The sequence below is a fragment of the Equus asinus genome, chromosome 29 (genome assembly GCF_041296235.1).
Source record: "Equus asinus isolate D_3611 breed Donkey chromosome 29, EquAss-T2T_v2, whole genome shotgun sequence".
NCBI lineage: Eukaryota > Metazoa > Chordata > Mammalia > Perissodactyla > Equidae > Equus > Equus asinus.
The window spans coordinates 27668448-27681802 of NC_091818.1; the positions used below are offsets into that span (position 1 = coordinate 27668448).

The following is a 13355-nucleotide window of genomic DNA, read 5'->3' on the forward strand; positions in this document are numbered from 1 at the left end:
CTCAACCCGTCCAAAGTGTATGGATTGAGAGGGATTAGAGGAATTCCTCCAAAGAACATCATGGAGTTTTTTGCCAGAGGAAAGAGGAATGGATGCTGGTCAGGCAAAACAACAGATGTCCACTGTGATGTCTTTAGCTAATCTTGCCATTACATAGTCCTACAGTAGTAATTTTCTACAAATTCTTCTGTTATGGTGACATGTGCAGTCCACCTTCAGAGCTAGATCTTGTAACACTCATCAGAAATATTTGGAAAAATCATTTTATACTCTCAGTGGCAGAGTCCAGTCAGATGCAGACAAATGGCAAGATGGTAGCAGAAGCAGCAATAAATCAGGCCTTAGCATACGGATATAGGAGTGAAAGATCAAAAAAGCTGTTTAGGGGCCAGCCCGGTGGCGCAGGGGTAAAGTTCGCACATTCTGCGTCAGCGGCCCGGGGTTCGCTTGTTCGGATCCCGGGTGTGGACCTCTGCACTGCTTGTCAAGCCATGCTGTGGCAGGCATCCCACATGTAAAAAGTAGAAGAAGATGGGCATGGATGTTAGCTCAGGGCCAGTCTTCCTCAGCAAAAGGGGGAGGATTGGTGACAGATGTTAACTCAGGGCTAATCTTCCTCAAAAAAAAAAAAAAGCTATGGAACACCCACTCTGTGTGGGCACCAGGCTATACACTGTCTCATTGATCCCCACAGTGATCCTGCATAGAGGAATTATTATCCCCATCTTGCAGATGAGAAAACCAGAAATGCTAAGAAACATTCCCAGTGTCTCACAGCTACTGAGCGCTCTGACCTCAAAGTCAGTCTTCTTTCTATGTCAACTCATTTAGACCTGCCTCCCTATCCTCCAGCTCCCAAGACAGTTGGGGAATTACCTCTGACCCCCCTCAATCCATGCACTTTTGGTGGGTTGATTTCCATCCCCTCCTTACTCCCCACATATATTTTTAATTTCACTAGAATGCTTTTTTAATGTATCCTTCAATTTCTTTAAAGAACATGAATATGGCCAAAGATGAATATCAATTTTTTAAAAAACACATAACAATTTAGAATATTGTATACTTAAAACACTGTTAAACTACCTAGGAAGTTAACTCAACAAATGGGTGACCATGAGAACGCACTAGGTCACCAGCACGTTAAACTCTCTTGACATCACACAACGATTTGGTCAGTTGTGGGTGCCGGATAGCAGGCGATCCAATGAGATGCAATCAGATTATTCATAATGCAAAGTAGGCTGTGTTTTCTTCTTCTTTTTAAAATATGTGTATTTAAACATTTTTTGGTATCATTGCTCTATGTTTGTCCCCTGAGTGTGTCTGAATGTTACAAAATGTTGCTTTTTACAGAAAGAATACAGGAAAGACCTGGAGTCGCAAATTAAAGGGAAGGGGATGCGAGTTGGCGCCGACACCCTCGGAATACAACATGCCAGAAAAGCCTCGGAGATGGCTAGTGAGGTTAGTGGAGTGAATGAGGCAGACCTTAAACTTGTATTTTGGAACTTAACAAATCATATTAACAACTTGCTTAGTCCATGGAATTTCCCAAAGCTTTCTGTGCCCAGTTTAACAGTTTGGAATGGAAACCATTCCAAATCATCACACTTATTTGAAAATTTGCAGTTTCTGCTTTGCTCATATCCTTTAAATATATCAAAGAAAACTTGAGGAAAGGCATTTTAAAAGAAAACACACACGCACCCCCTTACCTTCTTATCTTATCCTGTAATATAATAAATTTTCATGTTAATCTAGGCTGCAATCAGTGTTTTCATACTACTTTTTCTTTAAATCATTTGCTACTTGGCACGTCTGTATTTCCAGCTTTCTGAGCAGAACTTGAAAATCACATATTGATACTCTAACATGACAGTGATAGCCATTTCTGTGTGATTTGGTTGCATCATCTGTTGACCTCATCACCAAGCCTGGAATTTCTACAGAGTCAGCATTTGGGGTTGAGGTGTTGCATATCCTAGATGACCATGTTCCCTCATCTAATACCATTTTCCTCTTTGTATATGTAATACACGTAACGACAGGGTGTTAATTTAAAAGTTTTGGCTTGGAGGCTATGATATGATAGATATCAGATGACAGAGTTCTAGGAGTCAGATCGTATGAGTTTTTTTCAAAACAAATGCCCCAGAACCCGTTCCACACTTCTTGAACTCCCCCAGCAATTTCCAGAATATAAAAGGGTCACTGGGGTGGACGGTGTTTGGGAAGAGATGATTTTGTAAGAAGCACATGAAAAGAGAAAGTTGGGGTGCAGGTTAAGGGGTGCTGCTCCCTCATCTCTAGGCTGACTGGGGGGAGGCTTCAGTGGGGCTACCCTGAGAGCTATATTGTGACCCTTGAGTTAGGAAGAGCTGGCTTAGGATTGACTCCCCCCAGGAAATCTGGAAGAAGAGAGGTAGCTGATTAATTGCCAGGGAGTTAGGGCTGTGATGGGATCTGCCTACATCCCCAGGGTTAGGTACTGGCCAGGGAAGTGGGATGGCCATATTTGTTTAGGCAAAGAAGTGGGGATGGCATAGAATTCTTAACCCATAGGACTTGCATTTGAAATGGCAGCAGGTGGGCAGGATGCATGCTGGACACGTACTTGAAAACTTCCTTTCACTTGGCCCTTAATTCTGTTCTCCTCCTGAGAGATAGCCATTGTTATAAAATTGTTGTAGAGCCTTCCAGATCTATGTTTATGTATAGATAGATAAACATACATTTGTGCACACAGAGACTTAAGCAAACTTAAATACCATGTACTTTGTTCTGTGCTGGCTTTTTTCACTTAATATTATGGACTCTTTTCCATGTTACTTCGTATAGTTCTACCTCATTCTTATAGAAAAATTAAGTGTTCTATAACATGGATGTGCAACCATTTACCTTTTGATGTCTCAGAGGCATTACCATATGTAAATGACACATAAAATGCGTCATTTTATCCTTATTATAACAAGGATCTCAGCATTACATGCTGAAACCCGAATGTTTAATTTTTTCCCCAGATCTACTTCCCTCTTCCACCCCCTTCTCAGCAAATGGCATCAATGAAATCCCATAAGTCACTTTAGTTCCTCGTGTCAGCAAGTTTTACTGATTCTGCCCCATAATGGTTTCCTAAATCCATCTACTTGTCCCCACCCTAGTCCAAATTACTATCTCCATCACCTGGATCCTTGCAATAGCTTCCTAACCAGAATTCTGCTTCTGTTATTGCCCCCCTTGTATCCATTCTCTGCCTAGCAGCCAGAACAATCCTTGAAGAATTAAATTATGTTACTGCCCCCACTTAAAAGTCCTCAGTGGTTTCCATTCATGTCCAGCGTAGACTCCTTACTCCTTGCCCTGGCGTTCATGGCCCCCCTCCATGAACAGGCCCCAGGCTGCCCGTCCTCATCCCGTGCCCTTTTGCCCTTGTCCGTTATGCTCCAGTCTCATAGGCTTCCCGTCTGCCCCTCCACAGGGTTTAGGGTCTCTGGACAGCTCTGCTGTCTTCCTGAAAGTCCTTCCCCTGGTCTTTGCAAGGTTGGTTCTTTCTTGTTATTCATTTCTTAGATTAAATAGTCCTTTCTTAAGGTGGCCTCCTTGGACTTCGGAGTAACTAACTACCCAGTAACTATCTAATCATTACCTATAATTCTCTGACATTTTTCTTATTATGAGGAGGGGGTGACATCCAGTATTAGTTCCAGTCACTGGATTGGAGTATGAGGGTAGGGATGGGGAGGGATTTGGGGCTGGAGAAGGCTTCAAAATCATCTTCGTGGGCCTGAGAGTTTAAAGAAAGCATTCTTTTGCTGAAGAAAAGAATGTGGAAAGAACAAAAATTTTGTATTTCACACTTTTACCTAAGAGCAGGCTTCTTCTAAGATGTATTCCTTTTATGAAAAGCTGAAATTTCATAGATTAGTTTATTCAATGATATGCTGATTTAGGTTTCTCTGTGTCCCTTGGGACTACATACTAGGAAAATGGGGCAAATTTAGTTATTGAGAAGCTAGGGGGAAACAGGCCTAGAGGAGAGGGCTGTACCATGGTTACAAGTAGCCCTGAGCAGTTTTGATGGTGCCGTTGTCTTTGCAGTCCAAAGCTTTTATTTGCACATAATCATAGTCATATCCCATTTCGTCCAACTGACAGGCTCTCAAATCCTTTTCAGTCAAAGTTTGGGAGTTCACCATAGTTCAAAGTTTAATTTTTCCAGTAAAATCAATGTAGTATATTGTTACACTAGTGACCTCCAAGAGTCAAACCTTGCAGTACTTTTGGGCTTGACCATCTGACTTTCTTTAGCCAATAGGACATTAGCAAGTGTGACTCGGCAGAGGTTCTAAAAGATTGTGTGGATTGGGGCTTGCCATCTTGAAATGCAGTTGTCAGAGCGTTGTTGTTTTAAGCCCTCTAAGTTTTAGGGTGTTTTATCGTGCATCAATATTAACTGATGCAGCTAGTGTCCTGTGAGCTCTATCTATGTGCTTTACAACACTTCTAGATTTGAAAGTTCATATTGGAAAATTAAATGACATATTTCTACCATGGGACCTTGGTGGCTGTCTATGATTAGTGCCTCAGTTTCTATGTATATTGTCCTTCAAACGAAGGGTTTTGTTTGGGGGCCCTAAACAGGCTTACTAAAAACTGAGCTTTTTACAGACATAGTAATAGTTGAATATTATTATTTTGAAAGTTAAATATTATTATTGAATCTTAATTCAGAAAAGTGAAGCTGAGAATGTAAGTCAGTGAAAATAGGCAGGTTTATGATTCGAAGATAGGGTAAAAATGTAATATTTCTCTGAGACTGAGATTTTTATTTACAGCTTCTCCAAAATTGGAACATCACAAATAAGCAAGTCAACATTGATTTTAAAAGAGAATCTTCAAATCTAGAGTATGTCAACATCATAGAAAATAGCTGTTTTGGAAGAAATTTAATTAGATATAGTCAATAGTTTTTTTTCCTTTTAATAAAATTTTTTATTAAAAAATAATGATATATAAAAAATAGTGTACAATTGTTAGTATATAGCTTGGTGAATTTTAAAATTGGTTTTAACAAGTGGCAAGAGTCTGTTAAGACATTTGTGTTTGTGTAATTATGACTGTTTTGCAAATGATGGATAATATAAGTCAAGCTTGCTCAAAAAAAGCAGATAATTTATTGTTTTATACCAAACAGTGGAAGAGTTCTTAGACACGGCTTGGTCTGAGACTCAAACGGCGTGATTCAGTTTCACTTTCTATCTTTCAGTTGTCAGGCAGGCTTTCTTCTCTGGTTTACGAAGAGGCATCTAGCAGCTCCCGGGGCTGCATCCTTCCTTATTTATGTCCAGAAGGAAAGAGAAAGTCTCTTGACATCTTGCTTGGTAAAAGAAATGCGCCTGCCCCTGAAGCAATCATAAAGAGCCAGGGAAGGGGTCTAATGATTTATTTAAGTCCCACAGAGCCCATGGACCTGGGCCAGGCTCACCCGAGCTGAGTGGTTTAGAATGAGTGGGCAGTGAATTGCCCAGTGGCAAACCAGGCAGTTAATGAAGGGAAAAGAGTGGCTGGATTCCAGGGCAGCAAGCAGCAATTATTCACTACAGAATGAAAGTGATAATTTTACAATTCCATCTGATTGACACTTATCAACTGAGTTATATATTAACCAATAATTTGTCAATTTTATTATACTGAAATATAGAAAATTTCCCCTTGGCTAACTCTGTTTCCTTTCTTGATTCAGGTTGGTAGAAAAAAGCCTCCTGATTACTTGTGAATAAGTCACTCCGAGGCATGTTCCTAACCACAAGTGAAAACCCTAGTTCTATAGAAATAAAAGAAATAAAGGTCCAACTTATTGCCAAAAGCCATGATCCTGATGTCAAAAATGACTTCAAGTTTTTCAACCCAGTTTTTTCAAATTATCGTAGAGCTCTAATTGCACGTTTTATTTCCTACAGAAAGACTATAAAAGAGATCTGGAGACTGAAATTAAGGGGAAAGGCATGCAGGTGGGCGCAGACACTCTGGATATCCAGAGGGCTAAGAAAGCATCCGAAATGACCAGCCAGGTAAGAAACTAACAGGATACAAAGTTTAAGGCAAACATATTGAATTGTATCTAGAAAGAGTATGAATGGTATTGCCCCATGTGTGGCTTGGAGATTCAAACACATAAATATCTGCGTTGCTGTGGAAGGTTAAGCTAAGTTCTGAAGATTATTTTCTGTTCTTTTAGAAAGAATATAAGAAGGACTTAGAAAATGAAATTAGAGGGAAAGGAATGCAGGTGAGCATGGATATCCCAGACATGCTTCGAGCCAAGAGGGCATCTGACATCTATAGCCAGGTAGGTGGAGAATGAAGGTGCTTGAAGTGATGTGTTCTGATATCCAATAATGATGTGCTTTGTGTGTCTCTATGATTGCTATCTTTTTGAGGGCACTGTATTCAGAGTCAGTGTACTCTATTGTAAAGGAACCTCTGGCCAAACTTGATTAACCTCACTAATGAAAGGGGCAACCGCTGTAGGTTCAATTCAACAGACGTTATTGAGCATCAAAGCTGCCCTGTTGGGGCCCTCTGTTTTGAGCCTGAGAACATTTTGACCTTTTTTTATTTTTATTTTTTGACTCTATTATGCACTTGGCTTCAGTGCTCACACTAGGGAAAAAAGATTACACACGAGTTGTCTTTTACCTAGTTTATAATGAATGTTATTATTAAAATAATCAGCCCCAACTAAAACTGAGTGAATAAAACTGCACAAAGTGTAAGGTGAAACTGAATATTAACTAAAAATTGAGAAGAACTAGGTTTTCTTGGTAAAATATAATTTGCCAAGTGTACTTGTCACACATCCTCTAGAAAAACTGGATATGAGAGAAATAATGACCACAAAAGAAAATATTTAATGGAAGAAGAAGTTATTGATAAAATTCAATTTGGGTAAAAGTAGTCATTAGTGAGTGTTATCTTTGCTGTAAAATTTACAAGGAAAAGAATGAATCCCAATGGAAAAAGATAGTAAAGGGGAATGAAAAAATGTAAAATGGTTATGGAAAATTGACCAAGGAATTAACTTTGATTAATGGGGTTTGTGCTGAAAATAGTTTTTAAGAAAATTTGACCAAGTTTGTTAAAATTCTGATTAACACATAAGCAAGGTGTCTAAATATCTGCTGGTTCACAATGGTGATATCAAGATGCAGAGTCAAATATCAGAGGAGTTGTCTGCTTCTCGGCCTCCTCGGATGACGTAGTGGTTGGGATGGTCCTGTAGTCTGTCCTCAGCATCACATGGTGGCACGTGAGCTTGGAGAAGGTCGCTTGAACTGTATCAGCTGCACTAAAACCATAGATAAATACACAAAATAGGCAAATGGCCATTTGAGTCAGTGGAGAAAAGTTGCTGTCTCAAGAATGCCAAGCTCATTCCTTCATTCAGCAAATACTTCCTGAGCATCCATTTACATGCAAAATTAGACATGGTTTTGCCCTTGGGGAGTTACAGGTTAATGTAATAATTAAACAATCATGCAAATGTAGTATTATAAAGTATGATGTATACTACCAGAAAGAAAAGGTATCAAGAGTAAAGAGGAAGTGATGCCTGAGCTGTCAGAATTCCTGCTTTAACTTTTGACAGTGTTAGTTTTTTGAGTTTGACACGGGGAAGCATCTGATTTTAAGGAATTTTAGTTATTTTGGATACAATGGAATAGTTGAGAGGATGTGATGATGCCGTGGTGCATTTCAACATGAACAAGAGTCACCTTTGCTGACAAGCAGCAGTATGCTATGATGGTTAACTTCTCTGGCTTCGGAGCCAGAGTGTCTGGATTTAAATTTTAGCTCTGACATTTCTTAGCTAATGCCTCAGTTTCCCCATCTATAGAGTGGATAATAATAGTATCTGCTGTGGGATTGATCAAATGAGTTAATGTGTGGTAAGTATTTAGAACAGCACCCATTCCATAGTAAGCACTATGTAAACGCGGGTACCAATAGAAGGTATTGCCCAGGTTCTATCAGAGCTCATAGCAGTACATTTAGTAGAGAGAGAATTGAGATTTTTATCTCAAGTACAAAAATACTAGCCCCTTTCCCTTGATCAAATGTATCTTTATCTGAAGTAGGAAGCACAGCATAAATCCAGAAGCATGAAAACAAGTAGGCATAGGAACTAGGACTGGTCCTGGAAGAGGAGGTCCTAAACCAAGCAGTGGGTGGAGCTCAGCCTCACGAGGTTTGAGTGGGCTGGGGTGGGACCCATTGCCCAAGCAGAGGGGAGGCTGCTCCCCTGGACTGTTTGCTTTCTCTGCCTACTCCCTTTATTTTCACTGTTGCATCAACTCTTGCTTTGAATAATTTACGGCCATGTGGTGTAGAAGAGTTGGGAGAAGTAGGATCATTTTCTGTCTCTGTCTGTCTCATTCGTGTGGACACACATGTGCGTGCACACTCACGGAGTTTCAGCTATCTATTTACTGTTCATATTTTTAGAAAAAGTATAAAGATGAAGCAGAGAAGATGCTTTCTCACTATTCTACTGTGGCAGATTCTCCTGAAATTCAGAGAATTAAGACAACTCAACAGAACATTAGTACGGTGAGTAGTTAGTATTTTTCTTCAGTTGCCACCTTGAAATCTTATTTTGTGAAGAGGGCCTTTTCCCCTCATTGTCTGGGTTTTTTCTGCATTGCTTGAATTTCTTATCAAATGTATTACCTTTTTTCTTTAAGGGTACTTAAATGTTCTTACAAGTTATAAATTATCATGATTGTTTTAGACTTAGAAATTCAAGTTTTTTCTTTGGTACAAGCTACAGTTATTTTTAACTGAATATTAAAATTTCTCTCAGGAACAAGGTCTTAATCTTCCGTACATATTTTACTTTGAAGATGAAAACAGACATATGAAGTTATTTCCTTCGTAGTCATTGATTATTTGCTTTGATAATATATCTAGGATTTACTAGTTTGTAAGCAATTCCTAAACTTTGGTATTTTTATTTTGAGGGCTAGGAATTGTGTCAGTAGCATTAATTAAGAGATTGGGTCTATGCTTGATGGATATGTAAACTTGGATTCTAAAATTATAAAAATTGAACATACAGTCAATATTTTAATGTAGCGTGAGCTGTCATTTACTAGTTAAGTAAATGTCTCATGAAAATATCAATTCTCTTAAGTCTGAGGACTTCTGGTATATTTTCTACCTTCTAATTAGTTGGCAGGCTCCAGCCCTCAGGGTGCTGGTCAGGTACCTCTAGCTCTCCACAGGCTCACTGTGCTAAGAAATGGAAAAGTCTTGCCGGAAGGGAGGATCAGAGAAAAAGGCTATTTTGACCCTCATCTCTTGTGATTCCATGGTGTTCCAGATTTCTAGGTTTTGGAGGAAAACATCTCTCATATCATACTCTTCCAACTCCCACTAGGACCCACTGGATTCCAAGAGAGGCGATAGTTCTGTCGTCATATGCCTTTCTTATAATTATTCTCTTTTTCTGTAGAGCACAGTGTTTCTTGTTTGCTTTGTGTTTGAAAGGGCTGGATGTTGATAGGTATGGGGAGACATGGGGAAAGGTTAACGAATAAGTGGAAGATAGAGAAAATAGACTGAATTCCTGTTGATGTTGACGATAGAGCTAATATTTTCTTTGAAGAAATGAGGGCATCTTTGTGTTTGGAGAATGGCACTTGATTAAAATTTCATGCTGTTTTGGAATGAAATGATAAGTGCTTAGTGGGCTTTTATAATATGTGCTTTGATTAATCTCAAATACACATTTGACATATATTTATCTTTGAAGAAGGAAACTCCATTTTGCCAACAAATATTCTTAGAGCAAATAACCTGCAGCCACCTAGGGTATCATGCATACCCTTGAACAGGTGTTAGAGGGTTCCTTGTAAGATTATGGTATATGAAACTGAAATTGTACGTCTATTCTCATCATGGATTATTTAATTGATTAATATAATGTTGGTACTCATAAATAGAAGGTGTATTCACACTACTTTAAAACCTGGGAAATTGTCTTTCTTTTATGAGAGTTGGATCTAGGACTTGAATTCTAATAAGCTTATAGTTATTCTCTTCCTTCTCTTATAATAAAGGCATTTTATAAGAAAGAAGTCGGAGCTGGCATAGCGGTAAAAGATACTCCAGAGATTGAACGAGTGAGGAAAAATCAGCAGAATATTAGTTCAGTAAGTTCTCTCTAGCATTAATTATCCTTTCCAAAAGCAAATGTAAGCTAGATGAACGTTTTTAGTTCTTTACTAAACTGGCTGCTTTTTCCTTTTCTTCTTTGTAGAAATGCTATTTCATCAAATATCAAAGGTCTAACTTTTAGAGGAAAGACTGTAGGCTTGTTCCCCTTGAACCTGAAGCACTGTTTTATCTTGACATATCAGAGTGCGTAAGAGATAGATCACTTTAATAGTACAGTAATGAAATCTAGGATTAGGTTTCATCCTTTTGAACAGAATTTTAACTGTATTAAATTTTTCAGAGAAAGGATAAGTTTCAGTATGTCTCCATGACTTGGAGGAAAGAAATTTTACCCTGATTAAAGGCCTCAGAACATTTATTTGGTGGCTTAAGAGAAGATTTCAAAGGCCCCATTTCCCTTCTACTCCTTCCAGCTTCCAGCAAAGAAAAACGTACACCTTCACTATAATTCATGAAATAACTTACCCTCTACTTCCCTTGGAGCTTGGGGGAGCATAGAGGAGGAGATTAATGTTATGAGTAAATCTTTCTCCTTTCAGTGCTTGACATTTACAATGGATAATTGCTATCCTTACCAATAGGTATTCTGCCATGTATATTTAGTATATTTAGTTTCTTGTGGATGAATCAGGAGTTCTTTCCTTAAATCCCCTTCCCCAGCCTTTCTCTTCTCCTTCACCTTTGAGGCAGAAGCTTTCTTTAAGTAATCTGAGTTAAACCGCCTTGGTTAGCCTCGTGTGTCAGGAACTCTATCAGGAGAAGGACTTTATGCTGCGGCTGTATAAATCTGGTCTGATCTACCGTGGTAGAGGCTTGTGTCAGCCAAGACTCGGATCTGATAGAGAGATTAGTTTGCAAATGTTTGTTGGAAATGTTTGTTTCCTTCACTTTCACATGATAATATTTGAAACGTAGCCATCAGTGCGCTGGGGTACAATGTTATAAATGTTCTGTAGTGTGCAATTCTATTGCATACAGTGAATGGCTGTGCCATTTTGATGAGTTTAGAGTCATATGAAGAACAAAAATGTTCCTCTTTAATCGCGTTTAGTTTCTCATCCGAGGAAAATGACATGAAGTAGTATAGTACATCATTTCTTCTCCAGCATCCTACTGCCTCTCCTAGCAAACAATAAATGCACAGTTCTGTATCTCTAGGAAGTTGGGCCATAAACTCCTGCTTAGTATTCAAATGGGAAGTTGCCCTTTCAAGATTAGCTATATCTGTCAAACCAAGATATGATTCTCTAACATTTAAAGATCTCGACATTTTCCACCTCCAGAGTACAAGCCTTTTAGCTATTAGCTTGCTCTCAGAACTATTTTTGAATCTTATTTAGAGGTAGCCTCTCTCACTGTACTCTCAATTTAACTGTTTTGGATCTGGACTGATATTGGCATTGTGTACTCATATGAAATCCACAAATACTAAGACATAGATGGTCTCTGAGATATTTAGGAACTGTTTCTCAGTGACTATCAGCATAGATTTCAGCCTTAATCATTTTAAAAATTACCAAGTGATTTCTAAAACATTCTGTGCAGATTTAAGTCTTTGCTAAATTTCTACTTGTGCCTCTTAAGTCTAGCCTGTGTTTCCATATGTATGAATATATATGTATGTCCTTTTTCTGGAATCCAATCTTCCAGGAATTTTTGACCTGTTAAAATACCACCTGAGGGGCTAGCCTGTTGGCGTAGTGGTTAGGTTCCCATGCTCCACTTCAACGGCCCAGGGTTCCTTGCTTGGGATCCTGGGCATGGACCTACACACCGCTCATCAAGCCATGCTGTGGTGGCATCCCACATAGAAGAACTAGAAGGACTTACAACTAGGATATACAACTATGGACTGGGGCTTTGGCGAGGGAAAACATAAAAGGGGGAAGATTAGCAATAGATATTAGCTCAGGGCCAATCTTCCTCACCAAAAAGCATTAAAAAAAAAAGAAAGTAAGGGGCTGGCCCTGTGGCCGAGTGGTTAAGTTTGCACGCTCCACTGCAGGCGGCCCAGTGTTTCATTGGTTCGAATCCTGGGCGCAGACATGGCACTGCTCATCAAACCACGCTGAGGCAGCGTCCCACATGCCACAACTAGAAGGACCCACAACGAAGAATATACAACTATGTACTGGGGGGCTTTGGAGAGAAAAAGGAAAAAAATAAAATCTTTAGAAAAAAATAAAAGAAAGTAAAAATTAAAATAAAATAAAATGCCAGCTGAAACGATGGCATCATTAAGCATTTCATAAGTTTAAAGAGCTGTTTCTTGTCCCCTGCCTAGCTGAGTTCTGGCATTACTGTTTGTTGGGTTGAGCTTCCTCGAAATAGATTTGAAAGAGGAATTTTGAATGAAGTGGATGTTAAGATATAGACGGACTTCTATGTAAAGTGATTGTGTGGGAAGAAGATACTTCCTGACTTTCTGCCACTGGCCCTTCTGTGGTGTTAAGGACACAGTGGTCTCTGTTTTTGGTGCATTCCCCTCCAAGACCCCCTTTTTCTTCTTTTATTGTGGCCACTTAATTTTTTTTCCTTATTTTGGATTATTTGTGTGCTCTCAGTCAGATAAGCAGTGTTCCAAGACTCTGTAGCTAACTCAATTTGACTTTTGCCTTTAAATACGTGGTAGATTTTAATTAACATATTAATAAACAGAAACTGCTTTTCAGTGAGAAAATAATAAATGATGTATTATATTACTGAAGATAATTGCCAGGATTTTTTGTGCATCTGCCTAATGATAAAATTTATCCTCATAAGCAACATTTGCTTCCTTTAATTAAAAAACTCCTACAATGATGGATAGGTGAGTAGATATGGGTTTATTTGCACTTTAGGATAAAGGAATCATGAAAGCATCAGATAAAATAAAAATTTGTGTTCCCATTGAAGGACAAATTAATGTTGGAATTTAAAAATTCAGTTATGCAGTAGTTACAAGTAAGAATTCTTAACTATTTTTTAAGCCTCATGTTGAATGAAGTGCACATTTTTTAAAATAAATTATGCAGGTGAAATACAAGGAAGAGATGAAACATGCAACAGCCATTTCTGATCCTCCAGAGCTAAAGAGAATTAAAGAAAACCAGAAGAACATCAGCAATGTGTGA

The 13355-nt window shown here is 38.7% G+C and overlaps 1 protein-coding gene across 16 annotated transcripts in view; it reads left to right on the forward strand.

The window, feature by feature from the left end:
* Positions 1 to 13355, forward strand: part of NEBL (nebulette) — a 334151-nt gene that overhangs the window by 280833 nt on the left and 39963 nt on the right. For 13 of the 16 annotated variants that reach the window (XM_070501303.1, XM_070501310.1, XM_070501305.1 and 10 more), the window contains 6 exons: positions 1357 to 1467; positions 5964 to 6074; positions 6242 to 6352; positions 8509 to 8613; positions 10125 to 10217; positions 13257 to 13349. The exons of 2 other annotated variants lie outside the window; for them this stretch is intronic. In XM_070501303.1, the coding sequence (XP_070357404.1) occupies positions 1357 to 1467; positions 5964 to 6074; positions 6242 to 6352; positions 8509 to 8613; positions 10125 to 10217; positions 13257 to 13349 (624 nt within the window). The remainder of the gene's footprint in view (positions 1 to 1356; positions 1468 to 5963; positions 6075 to 6241; positions 6353 to 8508; positions 8614 to 10124; positions 10218 to 13256; positions 13350 to 13355) is intronic. One more of the 16 variants, XM_014860153.3, reaches the window with a different exon arrangement.